At 55.1% G+C, this 20222-nt stretch overlaps 8 protein-coding genes across 10 annotated transcripts, besides 16 other annotated features; 3 read left to right on the top strand and 5 right to left on the bottom strand.

Annotated features, from left to right (window-relative positions):
- Nucleotides 1-12: 12 nt before the first annotated feature.
- Nucleotides 13-60: a tandem repeat.
- A 214-nt stretch (nucleotides 61-274) lies between these two features.
- EKO05_0011138 (uncharacterized protein) lies at nucleotides 275-1750 on the top strand (the record flags this gene model as incomplete). The annotated part of the gene is made up of 2 exons (XM_038943929.2): nucleotides 275-504; nucleotides 757-1750. 2 exons carry the CDS (start codon nucleotides 275-277, stop codon nucleotides 1748-1750), a joined length of 1224 nt encoding a protein of 407 aa, XP_038793389.2.
- Nucleotides 559-727: a tandem repeat.
- Nucleotides 1030-1081: a tandem repeat.
- A 3360-nt stretch (nucleotides 1751-5110) lies between the features above and the next one.
- EKO05_0011137 (uncharacterized protein) lies at nucleotides 5111-5509 on the bottom strand (the record flags this gene model as incomplete). Its single annotated transcript, XM_059637923.1, has 1 exon — nucleotides 5111-5509. The coding sequence occupies one exon, from the start codon at nucleotides 5507-5509 to the stop codon at nucleotides 5111-5113; it is 399 nt and encodes a 132-aa protein (XP_059493906.1).
- A 432-nt stretch (nucleotides 5510-5941) lies between these two features.
- Nucleotides 5942-5983: a tandem repeat.
- A 674-nt stretch (nucleotides 5984-6657) lies between these two features.
- Nucleotides 6658-6756: a tandem repeat.
- Nucleotides 6757-6866: 110 nt separating this feature from the next.
- Nucleotides 6867-6917: a tandem repeat.
- A 164-nt stretch (nucleotides 6918-7081) lies between these two features.
- Nucleotides 7082-7120: a tandem repeat.
- A 553-nt stretch (nucleotides 7121-7673) lies between these two features.
- Nucleotides 7674-8036, bottom strand: EKO05_0011136 (uncharacterized protein; the record flags this gene model as incomplete). The annotated part of the gene is made up of 1 exon (XM_059637922.1): nucleotides 7674-8036. One exon carries the CDS (start codon nucleotides 8034-8036, stop codon nucleotides 7674-7676), a length of 363 nt encoding a protein of 120 aa, XP_059493905.1.
- A 423-nt stretch (nucleotides 8037-8459) lies between these two features.
- EKO05_0011135 (uncharacterized protein) lies at nucleotides 8460-10047 on the bottom strand (the record flags this gene model as incomplete). Its single annotated transcript, XM_038943898.1, has 4 exons — nucleotides 8460-8738; nucleotides 8826-9436; nucleotides 9698-9952; nucleotides 9999-10047. 4 exons carry the CDS (start codon nucleotides 10045-10047, stop codon nucleotides 8460-8462), a joined length of 1194 nt encoding a protein of 397 aa, XP_038793388.1.
- Nucleotides 10048-10231: 184 nt separating this feature from the next.
- Nucleotides 10232-10266: a tandem repeat.
- A 253-nt stretch (nucleotides 10267-10519) lies between these two features.
- Nucleotides 10520-10589: a tandem repeat.
- Nucleotides 10590-10623: 34 nt separating this feature from the next.
- Nucleotides 10624-12091, top strand: EKO05_0011134 (uncharacterized protein; the record flags this gene model as incomplete). Its single annotated transcript, XM_038943925.1, has 2 exons — nucleotides 10624-11592; nucleotides 11648-12091. The coding sequence occupies 2 exons, from the start codon at nucleotides 10624-10626 to the stop codon at nucleotides 12089-12091; spliced, it is 1413 nt and encodes a 470-aa protein (XP_038793387.1).
- A 450-nt stretch (nucleotides 12092-12541) lies between these two features.
- Nucleotides 12542-12584: a tandem repeat.
- Nucleotides 12585-12639: 55 nt separating this feature from the next.
- Nucleotides 12640-12706: a tandem repeat.
- A 2-nt stretch (nucleotides 12707-12708) lies between these two features.
- Nucleotides 12709-12758: a tandem repeat.
- A 416-nt stretch (nucleotides 12759-13174) lies between these two features.
- Nucleotides 13175-13214: a tandem repeat.
- A 638-nt stretch (nucleotides 13215-13852) lies between these two features.
- EKO05_0011133 (uncharacterized protein) lies at nucleotides 13853-14959 on the bottom strand (the record flags this gene model as incomplete). Its single annotated transcript, XM_038947408.1, has 1 exon — nucleotides 13853-14959. One exon carries the CDS (start codon nucleotides 14957-14959, stop codon nucleotides 13853-13855), a length of 1107 nt encoding a protein of 368 aa, XP_038793386.1.
- Nucleotides 14657-14701: a tandem repeat.
- Nucleotides 14960-16770: 1811 nt separating the features above from the next.
- Nucleotides 16771-17496, top strand: EKO05_0011132 (uncharacterized protein; the record flags this gene model as incomplete). 3 transcript variants are annotated; one of them, XM_059637920.1, is made up of 2 exons in its annotated part: nucleotides 16771-17151; nucleotides 17304-17496. In XM_059637920.1, the coding sequence occupies 2 exons, from the start codon at nucleotides 16943-16945 to the stop codon at nucleotides 17494-17496; spliced, it is 402 nt and encodes a 133-aa protein (XP_059493903.1). The 3 variants fall into 3 exon arrangements, with proteins under 3 accessions (XP_059493903.1, XP_059493904.1, XP_038793385.1); XM_059637921.1 differs by having other exon boundaries at nucleotides 17242-17496; XM_038947407.1 differs by having other exon boundaries at nucleotides 16771-17496.
- A 320-nt stretch (nucleotides 17497-17816) lies between these two features.
- Nucleotides 17817-17850: a tandem repeat.
- Nucleotides 17851-18049: 199 nt separating this feature from the next.
- Nucleotides 18050-18072: a tandem repeat.
- A 236-nt stretch (nucleotides 18073-18308) lies between these two features.
- On the bottom strand, nucleotides 18309-19733 carry EKO05_0011131 (uncharacterized protein; the record flags this gene model as incomplete). The annotated part of the gene is made up of 3 exons (XM_038943847.1): nucleotides 18309-18483; nucleotides 18535-19096; nucleotides 19148-19733. The coding sequence occupies 3 exons, from the start codon at nucleotides 19731-19733 to the stop codon at nucleotides 18309-18311; spliced, it is 1323 nt and encodes a 440-aa protein (XP_038793384.1).
- Nucleotides 19734-20222: the final 489 nt, after the last annotated feature.

Here is a 20222-nt window from a genome sequence, read left to right as displayed (position 1 = left end):
AGATCCTCGTCAGCACTGGCCTGCCCTGGCCTGCACTGGCCTGCACTGGCCTGCCCTGGCGCCCCAGCAGCCACCGACCCCCACACGCACAATCCCGCCAACCTTTTGCTCTTATACCCTCCGACGCCCCAGCCATACCCCCCTTCCCCAACTTTCACACGCCGCCTCTGGTGCTAATCACATGCAAGCCTTCAACCTGTCAAGCGTACTAAACCCGGACACCTCCCCGCAGCACCCTCCCACCACGTCTGCACCAACACCACTGCCATCCTCCATGGCTACTGCTACCGTGAGCCTCATGGCCCCCCTCCTGCAGCAGCAACAGGCCCAGGAAGAGCCTCGCCAAGATCTGCCCCGTCCCTACAAGTGCCCCCTCTGTGACAAGGCCTTCCACCGTCTTGAACACCAGACCCGTCACATCCGCACCCACACGGGCGAGAAGCCCCATGCCTGCACCTTTCCCGGCTGCACAAAACGTTTCTCTCGCTCAGACGAGCTCACCAGGTAAGCTTTGCTGCGGCTCCAACTCGCTCTTCTTTCGTGTTTGTTTCTTCATGGCTTCTCTTCTTTCCTTTTCTTCTTCTTCTTCTTCTTCTTCTTCTTCTTCTTCTTCTTCTTCTTCTTCTTCTTCTTCTTCTTCTTCTTCTTCTTCTTCTTCTTCTTCTTCTTCTTCTTCTTCTTCTTCTTCTTCTTCTTCTTCTTCTTCTTCTTCTTCTTCTTCTTCTTCATGGCTTCTCTTGCTGACCACCCTCACAGACACTCAAGGATACACAACAACCCCAACTCCAGGAGGGGCAAGGGCCAGCATGCCGCTGCTCACCAGGCTGCTGTCGCCGCTGTCCAGGCCGGTCTCATGGAGCCTGGCTCGGGCCTCGCCCACATGATGGCTCCCCCTCCACCCAAGACCATCTCTCGCAGTGCGCCTGGCTCGGCCATTGGCTCGCCAAATGTCTCGCCGCCGCACTCTTTCTCCACCTATTCTCCCAACGTTGGCAACGACTTGGCTGCCTACCGTCACGGAGGCCTCAGCAGCAACAGCAACAGCAACAGCAACAGCAACAGCAACAGCAACAGCAACAGCCCGAATGGCATGTCAAGAAACATGGACCTGCTTGCCGATGCAGCTTCGAGGCTCGAGAACCGTCATGGCCACCATTCTCATTCCAGCCGTCACCACCTGACTAGCCATGGCTACCACCCCTACAGCAACCACCGCCTTCCTGGCCTTTCTCAGTACGCCTACTCTTCACAGCCCATGTCGAGGTCGCATTCCCACGAGGATGACGACCCGTATGCGCACAGGATGACGAAGCGCTCGCGGCCGGGCTCGCCCATGTCGACTGCGCCGCCTTCGCCGACTTTCTCCCATGACTCGGCTAGCCCCACCCCCGACCACACTCCCCTTGCGACGCCTGCGCATTCGCCCCGACTTCGACCGCACGGCTTTCACGATCTCCAGTTGCCGCATTTGCGCCACTTGAGCCTGAACCAGAACTACGTTCCTGCACTGGCTCCTATGGAGCCCCAGACGGATCGCGAGGCACCGTACGTCCCTAGCGCGTCGTCTGGTCTCAGGATTGGCGACATCATCTCGAAACCCGAAGGTGCTCAGCGCAAGCTGCCTGTGCCTCAAGTGCCCAAGGTCGCCGTGCAAGATCTACTCAACGGTCCCACAAATAGTGGCTTTTCCTCCGGCAACTCCTCTGCGACACCATCGATAGCCGGCGAGGACCTTGCGCACCGCACATAAAAGAAAACATTCCCTACTTTCACTGCATGGCTTGGCGTATGGTAGCATTGTATGACTTTCGTCATCTGGATTAGCGAGCGTTCTACGGAATCATAGATGGACTCATGAGGGGCACAGCCCGCGGAATATCACGACCTCAATTCTCGAACTCGAACCACCACCCACCAACATAGACTTTCAGATTTTCCTTTGTCGGATTCAATACCCCGCGAATCATAGCGATTCCAGTCTTGTATTCTTCTCCCACTCCACTTTGCTTTTTGGCATGCAGCCAGGCGCACGGGGTATGTCTGCTTATTGGCAGGCTACTGGTTAGACAGCAACCCAACGCCTAGCGCGTAATCGAAGCTCATACATTCCACTCTTTGGTTGTTGACTACGAGATGATTATGATCTGCCCGTGACGTGCTTGAAGTTCCCATGGATGCAACGAAAACCAAAAACAGGGAACAAATAGGTGACAGAAATGCAACCCAGAGCCCTGGACGCGCATACCCGTTCCAGCAGTGGAGGACCACAGTAGCACATTGAGTTTCTCGCCTTCCCCGCACTACCAACGAAGGAAAAGGTTGCCGTGTGCTTTGGGACAACCTCACACATCACATCGAGCTCTCCGCATGGGACACGGTCGTCTTGTGATTACGCGCCCGTTTCCCCACGGGCTTGTCTCAGCCCGAGCGAAGATGCGGTGAAAAGGGTGATCCACGACGCCCACAATGTTTCAGTCGGCCACCGTGCAACCACACCCACACTGCTTCTGTCCTGTCCACATTCCTCGGGCGATAAGCCCACGACTCCACACCCGTCATCTCCGCATCTCACGGTCCTTTTGTACAAGTGTCTCGACATGCTAGCGCGGTTGGCGCAAGCACTTTCTGCCTGGCATTGATCTCTTCCGTTCTAAGCAAGTACCCCATTCTGAGCACGATTTGACGTGATTGTGAGACCCCTGTCGTCGCCCTATCGACTGCCCTTATCGTTTCCTCTGTCTTTGGCTATTTTGGGCTGTTTGGCGGATGGGTTCTGTCTCCCACTCGGCCGCCTTCGCCGTGGGACACGGGCTCCTCGGCTTGTCTCGGACTTTCCATGTCCAGATCAGGACCGAGCTTGGGTGGGCTTTGGCGCTCTTTGCGTCTGACAATGCCCAGCGTTGTCCTCCAGCTGCACCCCAGATTAGAGAGCAGCAGCGCTGGCGCTCCCCACATTCCTATTCCTGTCTCCTGAGCGGCACGAAGAACCCACGGTGCGCCAGTCTTTGGATGGCAAGTCGGCAGGTTAAACGGGAAGTTTCTCCGCCTTTGGTCGTCTCCAAGGTTGTCGGCCCGGCATGTGCGAACGCTACGCTGCGTCGCGGAACTCGTGCCAAGCAAGCATCCTGCCCTCTCCATCATGACCTGCAACACGCACGGCTAAGCAGTTGAGCGTCACGCAGTATCTTGCTTGGAGTGGTCATCCAACAATGGTGCACCGCAGGTCCACACAGAACGCCAATCTCATGAGACAAAGCACGCCATCCAATAGCTTGGGGTCGTGGGGCCTCATTTTTTTCTAGCAGTCCTTGGAGAAACAGCCCAGAGTCAGCGCGAGATAAGCAAGACTCCACCACTCAGGCTACCTCTCAGCCGCCTTTGTAGCTCGAGATAACCTCTGCAGGCAATTTTGGCCCCTGGCTGACTCGTCGTCTAGCGAGCTTCTAGACGCATCCGCTTTCGTACAGCGTGAATCCATCTCCGACTGTGGGGTCTCCACACTTGTCTGCGACTTTCCATGCCTGGAAGTGCGAACGGACAAGGCTGGCCAAAGCGCTTTGCTCCACTGAGGCGTCGCCGTTCCGTATCGAGGGCCAGAGATATTCCGGTGAAATTGCACCACTGAGAGGAGCGGGCTTGTGGAGGTGGAGAGAGGCCCAAGAGGCTCTGCGCGAGGCCTTCCTTATTGGGTTAGAGATCCGCGCGGTGAATTGTCCATCGGATGAGGCTCACGATATGTGGGCTGGCTTACAACTTCGGTGTTTCACCGATTACCCGCGCTGGACTGGGTCCGCCCATTCCTGCCGACCCTGTGGCAGAAGGGTTCTCTTTCGTCGTGCTCAAAGCCTCAAACCACTCTCCGCTCGTCCTCCGCTTCGGCGGTCCGTCTGAAAACGTCTAGCGAAGAGATGCGGCTTTGTTCGACCGTCCTCTCTGTCGATCCCGCCTTTGCAGCATGGCGGGATCTGGTACAACGGCCGTCATCTGAGTCAACCTCGCGTACCAGGTGGCTGGTCCCATTATCAATCTATCTCGCAGATCTACTATGGATAACCGCTTGCGGTAATCCCCCTGCATGATGGCGAGAAGCTTGACTATCGCAGCCCTGAACGCAGGCCCATCAGCAAAGTCAAGGCGCTGGTCAATCATCGTGACCGCATCTCCCCAACGCCATTGTCAACGACTTCGTGAACCTACTGCAACGGGCCACGCATCCGATGGTATTAGGTAGCGGCCGTTACCCCGGAGCCAGCCCCTTGGACCTCAACATGACGACTCGATGAGCACATACTTTCACATGGCGCAGAAGGCGGTTTCTACGTGGGAGCAAAGCAGGCTCGTCATCTCGAACCGACGTTTGTGATTGCACGAATCTTCTGCTGATGATGTGAGCACGACACCACCAGGACTTGACATGGCTTTGCGCGCAGCCTATCATCGGTTTAGTGACGTCCAGCTGGAACACATGACCAGCGAATCCGATATCGACGATACTGGCTGTCTATCAGCTGCCTGCATAACAAATCATCGTGCAAACCTCAAAGCAACCACTAAACCATCACACCTCATGTTGATAACCCTTGTTGAGACGTTCCTGCATCACCAACGCTCCTTCACATGCCGCGATACCAGCACGTGAATCCTCCAGTCGCAAGCCCCCACGCCAAACCCAAACCCGTCACGCACACTCCCTTGGCTACCCCAGACCATTCCGCCCAGCTAACCTGTTTAGCCAGATACCCGCGGTACGACGTACCGGCAAATGTCCAGTCAGAGTTCGCTCCGCACAGTCGCAGACCCTGATCCACGAAAACGCAACGGAAGCGACTTTGCCCGGGGTCTAGGTACTTGGCCCGAAGTACCTCGTCCCGAGCTTAAGCGGAAGAATACTCAGCGAGCGGTGTTGATACGCGGCACTAATATCCACCTTTCTTATTGGTAAGGTTCCAGCTCGGTGCAATTCAGGTGCCGTCATCACAACATTCGTTTGGCCTTGATTAGGACGTCCTTTTGGAAATCCGGAGATTCGAACCCGGAGTTCAAGCTGGAATGAAATTTCCGTGGCGCAGGGAGGAGAGAAATGATGTGGGGGGAGGGGGTTCGGAACAACTCAAGCTTCTTGATCCCAGTGACTGAGACATGCTGTGAGACGGCCTGGCAGAGGCGAGCATTCGCGCACGTGCTTGATAGGCAAGCTGCATCGTGAAGTTGCTTTTTGGGCGTTGTTCTCTACGACTTTGGGAGAAGACGCGGAGAGTTGGGCGGTGGGTCGGTGGTGTGCCCGACATATCTGCAAAGGAGTCGTCGCTGACGTTGATAGGTGCAAGTTTACCTCGCAGCAATCACCGAAGTTTCGGCATGGTCGAGTGGTTGTAGTCGCGGTCGTGGTCGTGGTCCTCAGGAAGCCCAATCGTACCTGCGTCGCCAAGCAGAGGATTGTGACGTTGTCATCTGGGAGTGCTGGCTTTGGCAGCTGCAGCCTCCGATTGCTCCCAGGTGTTGCAGTCATCCATTGTGCTTTTTCTTTCCCCCATTAGTTCCTCCCCCACATCCCTGGTCCCGCAAAGTGGCAGAATATCACGTCAGTCCCAACCTCGTTATCGAATTCGGGATCATCTCCACCTTGGGACAGCAGCCAGCAGCGATCACCTTCTGCAGAGCAGTCTAGATCTCGATGTATCCGTCTCAGCAGATGCGCAACCTCAAGAACCGGTTCCGGTCGTGATCCTCGCCCCACGGTTCTTCACTTTGATGGCGGCTAACACGGCCCCGTCCGTGGGTCGCCAGAATTGTGGTGACGTGATGTGTGTGGGGTACTCTGGGGTACATTGCGATCTCCGCCAGTCTGCCCGATGGATGGCTCGACGACGGCCAACATCGACATGGATAATGATTGTTGCGAGAATGCTGTTGCGGCAGGTAGATGGGCTTGCATGAGGCGCGTGGCGTGGCGTGACGTGACGTGACGTGACGTGACGTGACGCTGCTTCGTATCGCGTCGCAGCGAGAAGCATGTCACGACATTTGCATATCGCTTTCTTGCCCGTGGGTTGGAGGTCGGTACTTGGCTGAGACCTGACCTGTCCCAGAGCAAGTCGAGGACGTCGAGAGACGAGCCGTCCAGCAAGCTGGCGAAGATGCATGTCGTAAGCGTATGCTCGCGAGCACCGGGCTGGCTCAAACTTGTGCGGTGAGTGCATTCCTGCAGCACTGTCCTGCTTGCGAGTAGACATTTCACGTCCTGTGGTCGTATGCAACTCACCCAGAAGCCGTGAGCCTTTTCATCAGCTTCCAACTCATCTCCAAATAGTCTGTTTCTTCATGTCTCGCTTGCTGTCTTATGTACAGCAAGCTCCTTTGTTGCAGGTACCTATATTAGGAGCACCTCATCACTCGTAGACAGTATCTTAGAATCCATCTCATCACAGGTTCTCACCATAGATCAAAGACCTGCATCCAAGGTAAAGTCCCTCGCTGCATCCCCAAGACCGTCCAACACGCGCGCTCCAAAGAGCAAATCCCAAGCAAATCTCTCTCAGACCAGGGAGAGGGCGTCTCGATTCAGCCTGTGAACAAGAACCCCCCCTACGTGCGTCAAGATACGGAGTGGCCTTTTGCGTGCTTGTATGGACGACATGCCATGGTATGCGTGACATGTCATATCATTTCATATCATTTCATGTCATGTCATATCATTTCATATCATTTCATGTCATGTCATATCATTTCATGTCACTTCACGTCATGTCATGTCATGTGGTGTCGTGCTACGCGAGTGAGAAGAAATAGGTGCCTTGTATAAGCAAACCGTCTATCTAACCTTGAATCGATCGCGCAATCGAATGAACGAAATATTTCGTCTGATTGAAAAAGAAAAAGAAAAAGAAAAAGAAAAAGAAAAAGAAAGAAAAAAAAAATGGTAGGAGGCTGCACTGTACTGAACTGTGCTGTGTGGAATACTTCACAAGGCGGTACGAAGTGAGAGATGAGTGCATCGCGATAGACACAATAGACACGGTGTATGCACGCACATGCACACCAGCGGAAGCGCAAAGTCAGGGGATGGAGTCTTTACGTATCCATACCTAGACATATACACACACATAAATGTACATATACACCAGCACTACAGCAAGGCCCTGTCAGGTTCAAAGTGCGTGGGCGCTGATGAGTCACCACAATGTACGGGACGTGGGATAGCAGGATAGAAAGGCGGTGGACTGTACCGCAACGGACATGAGGGAGGGTTGTGCATGCAGCGCAAAGTCAGTAGCGAAGCATACTATTGGGGCAAGGCGATTTGTTGAGAAGCCAAAAGAACAAGGGGGGTTGGCATGTACTGTGCACATGAGAGCGAGGCATGCTGTTGCGCTTGAGAAACGAAGGGAGCGGTGTGTGTCACAGCGACATGTTGAAAAGAGAAGGTGCATATCATTTCGAACAGAGCGTGGAGAAAGACGCCTCCATCTCGATTGGGGCGTCGTGTGGGGAGAGTGCGCAGCTGTATGGCTGTGGATGTGGAGATAGGCGTCTGCGGGTGCATAGGGCGTCGCGTCCTTGCACACACCTGAGGGCCTCCCTGCCCCTATCGAAAGCGGGTGACGGCAGAATCGGAGCCCGTGATTCCTCCCTTCAGCACCCTGAGACCATGTCACATGGTCCATCTTTTCTTTTCAGAGCGCGGAGCGGAGAGGACATCTGGTCTCGCGCCTCCAACCCCCACGAGTTACCCCGCTTGCCACTATAACACTGCAGATATGATCGACCATGCGCATGGTTTTCATCCGTTTATCCAAAAACAGCACGGACGGGGTTGGTGGTCGAACCCGACGGTCTGGGTCGCGGAGCGTGCTCCCCGAGCTTTGCTCCTGGCGCGAGGCGGCGCCCCTGCCGTTGCACGTGTGCGTCTGCCCCATGAGAAGGCGTGCCTCATCTCCAAGCCGCTCCTCAGGGGTGGTGGGGTAGCATGAGGAAGGTGCACGCTGAATCAGTCCGTCGATGCCGACATCCAAGCGGATCATGGTCGATGCCGACATCCAAGCGAATCATGGTGCGATTTGAACTGTGTTGGTCACAATGGTACAGGGCTAATAGTCTCGCTGATGTGAGGCTGCACCCGCGCGTACTGGCGGTGTAGATATCTGGTGTTACTGGCAGAGTCGAATTGGGGGCAATCAATCTGGGGTCTGGGGTAGTCACGCCACCTGGAAGAGGAAGTCCAAGCCGTGGGCTGCCGGCAAGCTGTCATTGGTGTGGATGCACGAATTTCGGCCTGATCAGGTCTCATCAGCTGCTGAACTGGGAGGCACATCACAGAGGCAAGGACAGATGCTTACCCGGAACTTCCGCGGACGATGCTCACGAGCAGTACGTGTTGTATGACAGCGACGACCCAGTAGAAGCGTGAAGGGATTAGGCAGATGCTTTCTGTGCAAATCACGTTCTGGCCGGTCGAGTGGTCATACTGTAGAGGTTCGCATTACCTTTGTGCTACGTCCTTCAGCGGCAGGTTCTTGTGGTGCATCAAGGCCGTCCATGGTTGGCGGATCCTGAATCAAAAGTCCGTCGGCGGCGAGACCATCGTCTTCAATCCAGCCGTAGGCCTGGTCCGAGTTTGGTTCCTCGGACACATTCTCATCGAGCTCATCGAAAGTTCTCTTGGGCGGTCTCGGCTGGATGGGCAGCACCATGGTGGTTGCAGTGTGGTCGAGCGTGAAGTCCAAGTCGCGAAGACCATGCTGATTCGTGTCAGTAGAGGATCGGGTTGCACAGCAGTGGTCGTGCATGCACACATGCGCCGGCTGCACCGGTCTTGCTCAACGTACTCTTTCGATGGCAAACGGCACCACGTTACCGACCCCACCTTCATCGGCAAGGGTCAGGCCATTCAGCTTGACCAGAGCAGCGAACCGGGCGTTTTGCAGTCGAGCTGGCTGCTGTGGCAGCCAGTCTCTGAACAGAAGCAGGCGGGTAGCGATGCCGTTCTCCCACTCGAGGCCGGCAATGGCGGGGACCAGGAGCGCTCGCGAGGGACCCCGGATGCGGGTGATGGTTTGGCATGTGACGAGCAAGGCAACGTGGTGCAGGGCAGCAAAGTTGGTGAAGGCGGCAATCAAGTCGTTGATGACGGAGTAGCGGCGGCCGGCTGCCCACTTTGACTGGTCGGTCTTGTTCTTGATGCGATCAGCGGGGTTGCGCGGATATGCGTTGTCGATGAGGGTGGACAGCGAGTCGATCACGACCAGACTCGCGCCCGGGTGGGGGAAGGACGGGGGTGGATGCATGAATAGGGCCAGTATGTGGGCGAGCGTTGGCGCGGCAAGGTGGTGGAAGTGGCTCCGCAGCTGGTGTGGAGAGAGCTCGGACGGGTGATTGGGGTGCGCGTGTTGCCGTATCTCATGGAGGCGCTGGGGGACCAAGGGCGCACACGCAGCGTCTGGGGGCAGTCAGCAAGCCATGGCACGAAGGGACAGTAGCAAGCCATGGCACGAAGGGGCAGACAGCAAGCCATGGCACGAAGGGGCAGACAGCAAGCCATGGCACGAAGGGGCAGACAGCAAGCCATGGCACGAAGAGGTAGCGAAGGGGTAGACAGTAACGCCATGGCAGACAAGAGGCAGACAGTCAGCAAGCCATGGCAGACAGCAACGCCATGGCAGACAAGAGGCAGACAAGAGGCAGAAGAGGCCTTCCCTACCGATCCAGTAGACCCGCTGGCCCTCGTCCAATGCATTCGAGGCGGCCTGCAGGAGCAGCGACGTCTTGCCCACGCCAGGAGGGCCATACACCTCCGTCACCTTCCCTCGCGCATATCCACCCCTCGCGTCGTGGCCCGGGAGGCTCCGAGGGGCGAGGAGCCTGTCGAGCTGCCCGAGGCCCGTCGGCACCGTGCGGGCGCCGCGTGCGTGGAGGCTCTGGAGAGCCTGTGAAGCCGAGACGGTGGGCAGTCGGTCTGTGTTGGCGTCAGTCGCAGCAGGACGCGGTTGGTGTGCACCTACGTGACCATGGAGCCGGCCGAGGAGGGGGAGGCCCGTCTTGGTCAGCCATTGTGCCGGATCAAGCAGGCTGCGAGCTAGTCCCGTGACGCGGCGGTGCAGAGCATCATGCAACGCCTGCAGTTCGACTATCGCCCACGCGTTCAGTCAAGAGGGAGGGCCTCCTGTTCAGTTGAGACGGAGAGCCTCTTGTTGCGGCTCAAGTGGATGCAGCCGCGCTGTCACGCGAGCAAGCGAGCCAGCCAGCCAGCCAGCAAGCGAGCCAGCCAGCGAGCAACGGCGCGCAGACTGACTCGGCCAAATCCTTGTCTCCTGCCGCTTTCAATGCGCCAAGTCAACACCAGCACCGCCTCGAATCCATATCACGGAAGCCACATCGTCGAGATACGATAGGGGCAGACATAAGCCCAACGGCGGTCCTGCCTCTTGTCTTGTTGAGCCTTGGTCCACGCTACGCTGCTCGACCTGCACTGAAGACTGGGCCTGACCATCCACTGCTGCCACTCTCTGCAACTGTTGTCACTCTCTGCAACTGCTGCCACTCTGCCACCTCTGCCACTCTGCCACCTCTGCCACTCTGCCACTGCTGCCACTGCTACAACCCCAGCTCAACACCAGGCTAGACACAATGGCGTTTGACAACACCCCTCTCCGTCCGTCCGCACCTGAGGACTCCGTCACTTCTCTTCTCTTCAACTACGCCTTCGAGAAGCTTGGCATCGTAGTCACCCCGCGTCTGTTCGCCTCCACCATCCTGGTCACCCTCTCGCCCTTCCTTCTCATTGCCCTGTTCGCCCTCACACAACGCGACAAGCCCTCACCGCCACCAGCTGGATGTAAGAAGCTTGGTGTCCAAGGTCCGGGCAATCTCCAGGACCAGTACTCAAAGAAATACGCAAAGGGCGGTGACGCGACCAAGCAGAACCCATGGACCGTCAAGGCACTGTTTGTATACCCCTTGAAGTCTGCAGGCCCCGTGGAGCTCGACAAGAGCCAAGTCCTCCGCACCGGTTTACAATACGACCGCCAATTCACCCTCGGACAGTATGTGACGAGCATGCCAACCATGGACGGAAAGGTCACGAGCGAATGGCACTTCTGCACACAACGAAAATATCCGCGCCTGGCAAAGATTGAGACCGAGATTTGGGTGCCGGATCCTTCGGCGCCTGGTTACGACAAGGACGGCGAATGGGTCAAGAGTGATGGTTGCCTGGTGATCCGTTTCCCATTCTCGCAAGATACGGATTTTTCGCTCGACGGATTGAAGAGCTGGGGCAAGATCCTTGCTGCACAGATGGCGGGCAAGTCGGAGCCTATGCTAGAAATCCGAGTACCCTTCAATCCTTCTCAAGAGCGCATCAGGAGCAAAGCCTACACAAACGAAACCCTGCGCATCTGGACCGACTCGCCAGTAGCCCTGAACATGGGCTGCGAAATCGATCCAGACTTACTTGCCAAGCTAAAGTACACAATTGGCACCACCAACCCCATCACCCTGTTCAGGATCGACACGAACAAGTTCCGCGAGGTTTTCAAATGCGCGCCGAAGAAGGAAGATGTGGGCTTCCAGCCTGCCATTGGCATGCAGGATTCCGTAAGTTCTCCCTTGCTACCTGGATTTTTTATTTCTTTTTTGACCCTTGCAATAGTATCCAGTGCACATCCTCAATCTTGCCTCGGTCCACGATGTCGCCAACAAGCTTCCCAGAGGAAGCGAGCTGGAACAGTGGAGGGTTCCCATCATCAATGCCCTGCGGTACCGGGCCAACATCTACTTCACCGGACCCCCTGCATTCGCCGAGGACAACTGGAAAAAAGCAAAGATTGGATCTACACCCTACCACATCTCTTGCCGCACGACACGCTGCAAACTGCCCAACGTCGACCCAGCAACCGGTGTGGCAGATCCCAATGAGCCAATGAGCACGATGCGCAAGTACAGGGTGATTGACCAAGGCAGCAAAAATGCCGTTCTCGGCATGCAGGTCACACCGCTGGAAGCGGGCGAGGTGAAGGTTGGAGACACAATTGACGTCTTGGAGACGGGCAGCCATTTCTTCCTCGCAGGAGAGGGCGAGAAGGTCATGGGTTGATGGGTTGCGCTGCACAACAACACACCAGCTAGGTAGGACCGTGTCAATCAATGAACTGCCACACTCATTTCCTGCCATTCACTTACACAAGACCTTTGCGATCTGATTGTCCTTCCCTCTGACACTAACGCCAATCCAACTCGGTATACCAGTAGATATCACGATTCTGAACCCCCAAACCCACCCTCGAAAAACCCAGTCAGTGACAGGAAAATGCACAGTAACTCATCCAAGCATCCACACAACACCTCAACTACATCTCCCCAACACCATCCCCCAACCCAATGTCCCATCCAGTACAAATCAAAAACACAGCACACTGTCCACACAGTCCGCACAGTCCATTCCAACACCATGAACAACCCGTCCAGCACCTGCCCACCATCTAAAACCGACTTCCGCGCTATCACGCACGCTCTGAGATTCCTGACTCGTGTTGCTGTTGTATGATTGGTTTGGTTTGGCTTGGTTTGGGTTGGGTTGGGTGGGGTTGAAGTTTGCATGCTAGCCGTTTTGCGGCTTGCGATGTTGCGATGTCTTGATGTCGCGATGTTTTGATGTTTTGATGTTTTGATGTTTTGATGTTTTGATGTTTTGATGTTTTGATGTTTTGATATTCTTCATATATTCATTTCTTTATATCTTCATATCTTCATATCTTCATATCGGCTGGGATGCTGGCTGATGGGTGTAGTACTCCACAACACAAGCACAAAGTTCCCAGAAACGCGAAAACGTAAAACCATCAAGACAGGTAGGCAATGCAGACAGCGTTCCGTTTACAGCCAGCGCATTCCCTGGCATGCTGAACAACGCGGTGAACTCGGAATCCCAAGACTGGTCGAGGCCAGAAAGCATAGAGGACGGGTGTTTTCAAAGAGACTGTCACGCCTACCAGCATCCGCTTCGCCTCGATGCAACAAAGACCAGCATAGGCTGCACTTCAACCGTCGTTGTGCTGGCCGCTGCCCGCACAGAGAGACCAGGGAATCCGAGGTGGGAGCCCACAACCCACCTTTTTCGTTTCCGCACTCGAGCACCACCAACGACGCATCGAACGACAGGTGGAGAATTTTTTTTTTTAAAAAAAAAAAATAAATAAAAAAAATTAATAAAAAAAAAAGTGCCAGTGCCCTGTGGATGACGTACTGCAAAAGGACATGAACGACAAAGCCAAACGATCGCATCCGCGACGATGAATGACGCGCACAACGCAGCAGACACGTCACAACAGGGAAACGCATCTCGCGCGATGCGTTCACCAGCCGTTCGCTTCCCCTCCAAAGCACCGTGCGAGCGGGACTAGGAACGCGCCACTACCCTAGTGCAAGGGCTAGCCGTGTCTACGAGGAGACGCCCTGGTGCGTGCAGGGATGTGCGAGGTGGACTGACGCTGCTGGTTCCTGATCGCGGGTCGACAGTTCGATCTAGGACCGTGGCTGGGAATGTGGGGGTTGGGGGGTTTGCTGTTTTGCGTGTTGCGATTGTTGGGGGATGGAGTGAGATCGTCCGGCCAAAGCGCGCAAAAGTCTGGTTGGCAGACTGAGAGAATGGTTGGGGGGGCTGTCACTCATAGCAGGCAGGGCAGATTGATTTTTGCTGTTTCAGAATGGATGGTATTATCGTCTAAGAGGAAAGTAATAATTTGCTAAAAGGGGTTGTACTGAGAAGAATATAGATGCCCACTACTTTCGTAAGCATCTCGTGCGACGTCGGCTCATCAAGGCCATGTCAAGGGGATATCATTCACTCGCCATTGCCTTAGTTGGGGACACCACCGTTACCATTGTCGAAGGTGGGGAACTCGTAGGAAGCAGCATTGACAACAGAGTACTTGTCGCTGCCGTAGTAGTAGCCGGTGTTGACAGCGTAGCTCGCGTCCCAGGTGCGAGTGTAGAGAGAGCAGTAGGTGCCGAGAGGAACACCGTTCTTGGTGAGGATGTACGAGGTGAAGAAGTTGCAAGGCTTGTACGTGCCATCGGAAGCGGGGTGGTTCTTGTCGTATGTTGTCTGGCCCTCGCAAGCGGCGGCGCAGAGAGAGGGGTCGTAAGGGTTGTTGTTGAACAACCTCATGCCGTTGTAGGTGTCCACATTCTTGTAAAGAGGAGCGTTGATAGCAGCGGGAAGGTTCGTAGGAGCATTGAAGTCAGGGACAGTGGGGGCGTTCCTGTTGGTCTTGGAGTAACCGTTGGAACCGGTGATGACAACGTGGAAAGCCTGGCCGTTGATGTCCTGGGGACCGCGCCATTGGCCTTGGTTGGTAGCAGCTGCCTCAGCGACGGGGTAACCGTAGATGGAGCACTTGAGATTGGTCTGAGCAGGGGGGTTGGCACAACCGTCCTTGGGCTCGAACTGGGGGTCACGCTCGTAGAAGATGTTGAAACCAAGACAGAACTTCTCGGAGTCACAGAAATCGGCGCAGGCCTGAACATCGTACGTCTTAGAATCGATGTTCTTGTAGGTGAGGTAGCCGATCTGCTGGGAGCTGCCGAGCTTGTCTGTGAAAGACACCACGTAGCCTTCTGGGGTATCAGCAGCCCGGGCGTTGGCCCTCAAGCTGCTGCTGTCGGCGGTGTAGTCGGAGTCAGCGGTGCCGGAGTCGGGGTTGGAAGCAAAGCCACCAGGTTGCTGAGCACCGCAGCTGCTGGGAACGTCACGCTTCTCGATGGCGCCGTCGTCCTTGACGATGGCAACAACGGCGGAAGCGGCGGCAGTGGGATTGTAGGAGATGGGAACAGCCTTGGTCTCAGTGACTGCGGGGCCAAGAATGGTAGGAGTGGGAACAGCCAGAGCAGCGTCGATGTTGATCAGCTGGGGAGCGGCAGTAACAAGGCCGCAGATAGCGGAGACAGCGATAGCATAACGCATGTTGATTCTGATTTTGAGAAGTCGATCGAAGCCTGTAGGATAATAGACGGCTGTTGATCAGGAGACTCTGTGATTCGAGTGGAGCTGGTTTGATGATGATATCAATATGGCGGGTGCAGACAGTATACTTATATTGTTGTATTCACCAGCTCGTCAACACGAGATTCTCCAGATACAGGAAACCATCGCGTACGCCGAGTCGATAGCTCAAACTATCGGCGGCTGGCAGTTGCTAGGCTTGACCGCAACAAGTGCTCAGGCGTCCTGAGAATTGGAGATAGAACGGCGGTTAGCCACGCCAGTGCACGCCAGTGCACGAGGCTTGCATGTCGTTACAGGCGGTCTCAATGGACGGCCGTGCAAAAATAGCGACGGGAGAGCAGCTGAGGCTAAAGCTTAAACCTTGATGCGGCTCCTCTGCCGAGCAGTGCTGCTGATCTCTTTTGGCCATGTGGGCTGAGCTTCGCGAGAAGTATGCGGTACTGGTGTAGAGACGGTCGCTCTTGGTGCACCTCGAAGAAGACTAACGTTACAGCACGTGTCGGCACTTGCCCACACGAAGCGACGCCACGTCCCGCTACGCATCTTTCATCTCCCCTTCTCCCCTGTAACATGGGTTTCCAGCCCACAGTATCGATATCACGGTTGTGTCTGGATGCCTTCGACAACCACAGTATGGCCATGATCTGATTCTGGATCAGCACCTGATCGAACTACCATATCCTAACGTCGCTGTTCCTTGGCAACGACACGTGATTTCTAACTTGATCGAGGACATGTTCTAATGATGCCGCACCCTAGAAGTTGCAACCGGACTATTGGAGCAAGCCGCTATCGTGTCCATGCTGATGCGCACTAGCGGTGACGAAACCCTGGTACCTCGCAAGGCTGATAGGTGAGCACTTGCCGCAGAAAGCACATCCCGCCACGTGTATTGGATGTCTTCGCTTAGGTCCCTGCAAATTACGACAGAATTTGGATCTCGGGCAAGCAGATACTGAGTCGCTTCATCGCTCACGCGTCCTCTATTGGCCCTCCAAGGCAGTGAGGCATCTTGGACGCAATTCGACAGTCCAGATTCAGATCCGCTATGCTGGCCAAGATAAGCGACCAATACCCCACATACTAATGGTGTTGGGATGTACGGCAGGATGTCCTGCATATGTCCTATCCCACTGCACCGGAAAAGGAGTCCCTGGTGCAAACAAACAATAGCACAAACAAGAGGTTTCACCCACCCAAACAAACAAGAACGAGTCATTGCAAGCTTCTGCGTGTGATGGCTGGCTGCTGGATGTTGGGCTTGTGGAGCGACCCACCCCTGCTTGACACGTCTGCCTCAGCTAGAGGTATTCACCGAGTCGCGTGTTTACACCTTGTTTCCATGATCGTCTAGCCTCTTTCAACTCGACAAACGCACGTTGACTACGAGGCTGAAGCACTAAAAAAGCCACACGGCCACCACGAGATTGACCATCATGCGACATCACACAGAAACGGGATAGACAAGCGATGCTCTGCGCTCGGGGCATGACTTGGAACATTGCTTGTGGTAGTGTGGCATCAGCCATTCACACCTTTAACGTCTGTCCACGCGGCTGGACATAGCACGTTGTTCTGTCGTTGGAGACAAAGACAACGACACTATCGCAGCACGTTCGGCTGCTCATGTGTATGCACAATGCTCGTTCACGGTAGTCTGTTTGTTTCTCGTCGCCCTCAACTACCCCATGTTTCCAGGCCCTGCATCTACCCCATCTTTGCGCTCTAAACTACACTAACAATAATCTTCAGCCTACAACTAAAACAGCATGCAGGAAATACTTGGTACTTCCTCGTATACGCACGGTCTTGTACTAAGACCGGTGAGTGAGAATGCGCTGGACCCACAAGAGCGGTCTTGCTGCATCTGCTATCAGCCCTTTCGGTCCACATTATTGACTCACGGCGGGCCTGAAGTGCCGGTTCGGCTGCTATGCGGACATGTCTTTGGCGAATCGTGCATACTCAGCTGGACGCTCGATAACAGCTCGTGTCCGTTGTGTCGGAGAGATGTCTTCAGAACCGATGATCACCCTGTCGACCGACGCATCTCGATCTCGCAAGATTCGCGCGCTGACATTCTCACCGCAGCGGATCAACTCGACTCACATGACTGGGACAGTCCCGCTGAGGAACAACTTCGAGAGACGGTAAGCAGTGATGATATCGAACAACTCCTAGAACTCTACACAAGCAACCGCTCCATCGTCTATTCTAGCTCCCAGTCTCAGACATCTCAGGGAAGTTCAAAATGCGCCTCAGACCGTGACTTGGTTCAGCACACTGACGAGGACGACACAAGAACCGCCCTACTTCCACACAAGCGCCTGACACCTTCAACGGCCGCCTTATCCAGGCCCACGGACACTGAAAACTTCGACCTCACAGAACTAGGCGCCCAATTCGCGATCCTCGACTGCCACTACAAGCAGTGGATGGACGAGTACCTCAACGAACCAACTTTCGACGAGCCCTCCTCATCCATCCGACCCTGAGTGAAAAAAAAGAAAGCCAAAACACATTAGCATCGTGAAACACTAGGCTTGGCGACTCGGTAAACGCATCGCCTCGTATTCCGAGCCCGAAATGCGTACGTGGAACATAGTATCCATCCGAACTTTCCTTCCCAAGACTGGCACGCATCGCACCAGACGTAGGGGTGGTGGACGTGGACGTCCATCTCTCTCCCTGCCGAACCTAGCCACTTCCCGCAGTGCCGACATCTCAACAGCAACACGACCAACACAGATAGTCCGCAGAGCTACAGCACAATTACCGCACAATTACAGCACAATTCCAATTGTATTTTATTTTCATATGTGTATATATATATATATATATGTATGTATTTTATCACTCCCACGCTCTGATTCAAGCGGGTTCGCAGCGCGCCGGCATGCAGCCTGATCTTCGTCGCAGACGGGCCGTGCCGTGCGTGTTTCTGTGCTTGCGAACGGCAATGATCTGCGGCTGCGAGGTGCAGCGTCCGGCTCACTGCGAAGCGCGTGCGTGGGTGAATGTGCAGGAGTTTGGCATTTGCACAGCGTTTATATATATATATATATATATATTTTTTTTTCAAAAAAAAATAAAAAATCCTGGTTAAGCATTGCGGTGATGGGACAGCGTCGCCGCACGCTCTCTAATTACTCCAGCGCGTGAGTCAAGTCATCGAGTCTCCACGCCCGGGCTCGTGCAATCTATGTTTTACACAAACCATCTGTCTACGACGCGTGCATGCGTATCTTCAGCACCTGGAATGGCGCGGGAAGATGTCACACTCGATACTCCCCGCTTGTCCCTCGAGTCAGAACTTACTCGCCCGATTCACCTCATCTGTGTCCACCACCGTACTGACAGCCGTGATGGCCTCCATCTCGACCGGGCGTTCGCGGACTTGCTCTTGCGCTTGGCCGTGCGGAAACGTCTCATAGTACCCGGGTGCCGGCGTGCCTCTCGACGAGGGATCGTGGGCGGCGGAGCTGTGGTTTGTCAGTGGAGGTATGGGGAAAAGAGAGGAGAGGGGGACTCACTGCATGAAAGGATGTCCATTCAGGCCCATGCTTCCCGGCGGCGGTGATCCAGGACTCACAGTGTGGTAGCCAGGATGGGTCGCTGTGGAGCTCGTGTACTTGGCAGGGTGGTTGGTGGGGAGATAGCCGGTGCCTGCACTGTTCTGGTGCTGGTGTCCGTAGCCTGAGGACGGGCTGCCAGGATGCCCAGCAGGGGGAGCAGGGGTTTGATATCCTGCGTGGCTGGCGTCATGTACGTGGTGGGGCTGGACGTGGTGATGTAGATTGCTGTATTCCATGATTTGGTTTGGACTGGCGCTGACGCGGCGGACTGTGCCGTCTCTGCGGTCGATTGCTTCGCGAAGAGACTTTGTGCGGCCCCAGCAGAAAAAGAGTAGGGCACCAAAGAGGACTGCACATACGGCAGCGACCACGATGCCGGCTATGGCGCCTTTACTCAGGCCGCCAGAGGTGTGGGAAACGCTCACTGAGGGGCTCAAGGACGTGGAGGGCGATGGAGAAGGCAAAACGGAGGATGCTGGGTTGCCGCTTGGTAGGGGTGATTCAGCAGGAAAGGGCTCGCCTTGTCATACATTAACAGTCGCGCACTCTATCATAGAGAGATGAGCCTTACCAGGTTGCAGCATGTATGCTGAGTCCATAGCTAATGTCCTTTGCTTGTCGATGCTCATACTGCTGTTCAGATTGATACCGCCGACCATCCCATACGTGATGCAGCTGCCCGGTGCTGAACAGTAGAAGAAGATTGCCTCAGTGTCGTTGATCTGAACGGTGTATTCCGGTGGACGATCTAGCACCCGGTCTACAGGACGAAAGCCAGAGAAAAAGCCTTTTTTATCGGTTCCAGTCATCTCGTAGGGTACACAGGGGAATCCGTATTCGGCACGGACCACACTGTGATTGAGTGGATAGAAGTCAAATTGAATGAAGTCTCCTACTGCGGCCTCAGTCGTTTCGGGCCGCATCTTGTGATCCAGGAGACCTATTTGGATGGTGTGGGTTTGGGGCGTTTGAGGAGTAGTCGCGGTACTGGACTGGAGAACGGTCTGGGATGGCGACGACGAGGCTGCTGCTGCGGCGGTAGAGAGGTCGCTCAATGTTGTATCGTCCGCCATGCCTGTAGTGAGGTGGGAGGCCAAGAGGAGCAGCAAGAACCACGACGGTCTCCTCGCATCGATTGGGAGCACCGTTCTCACCATTCCACCTATTTTGATGTAGATCTAGTAGTAATGCCGCGAGTCTGGAGTCTTTTGACAACACAATCTGCTGAAAAAACAAGGCTGGGAGGTGGAAAATCGCTAGGCAGGGAAAGACATGGGTTAAGATACTATTCAAGGACGCTGACGATCAAAGATAGAAGGGGGAATGAACGACAGCGACCATGGACGTAGATGGAGTGGCCATGGCGTACAGGCCGAGAGACCATTCGCTTGCGAATATAGGTTGGCCAGCCTCTCGCCCCTCATAACAAAGAACTATAGAGACAGTGCTTAGAATGCCCGTCGGTTAGTGGTCATACACGAATTGCGACAATGAGAAGACGAAGGGCGACCCTTGCGCTTCGACCACCAGATTCATCATCTGGCGCTCTCGTCCACCACACTGGGTCTTGTCTGTAGCAGAATCTTCTGCAAATGGGTTTGGCTCCATCGCTAACGGTAGCTGCACAATGCCATATTTGGGGATGG

Source organism: Ascochyta rabiei, chromosome 21 (genome assembly GCF_004011695.2).
Source record: "Ascochyta rabiei chromosome 21, complete sequence".
NCBI classification, from domain to species: domain Eukaryota; kingdom Fungi; phylum Ascomycota; class Dothideomycetes; order Pleosporales; family Didymellaceae; genus Ascochyta; species Ascochyta rabiei.
This window is presented reverse-complemented; position numbering and strand designations above follow the sequence as displayed.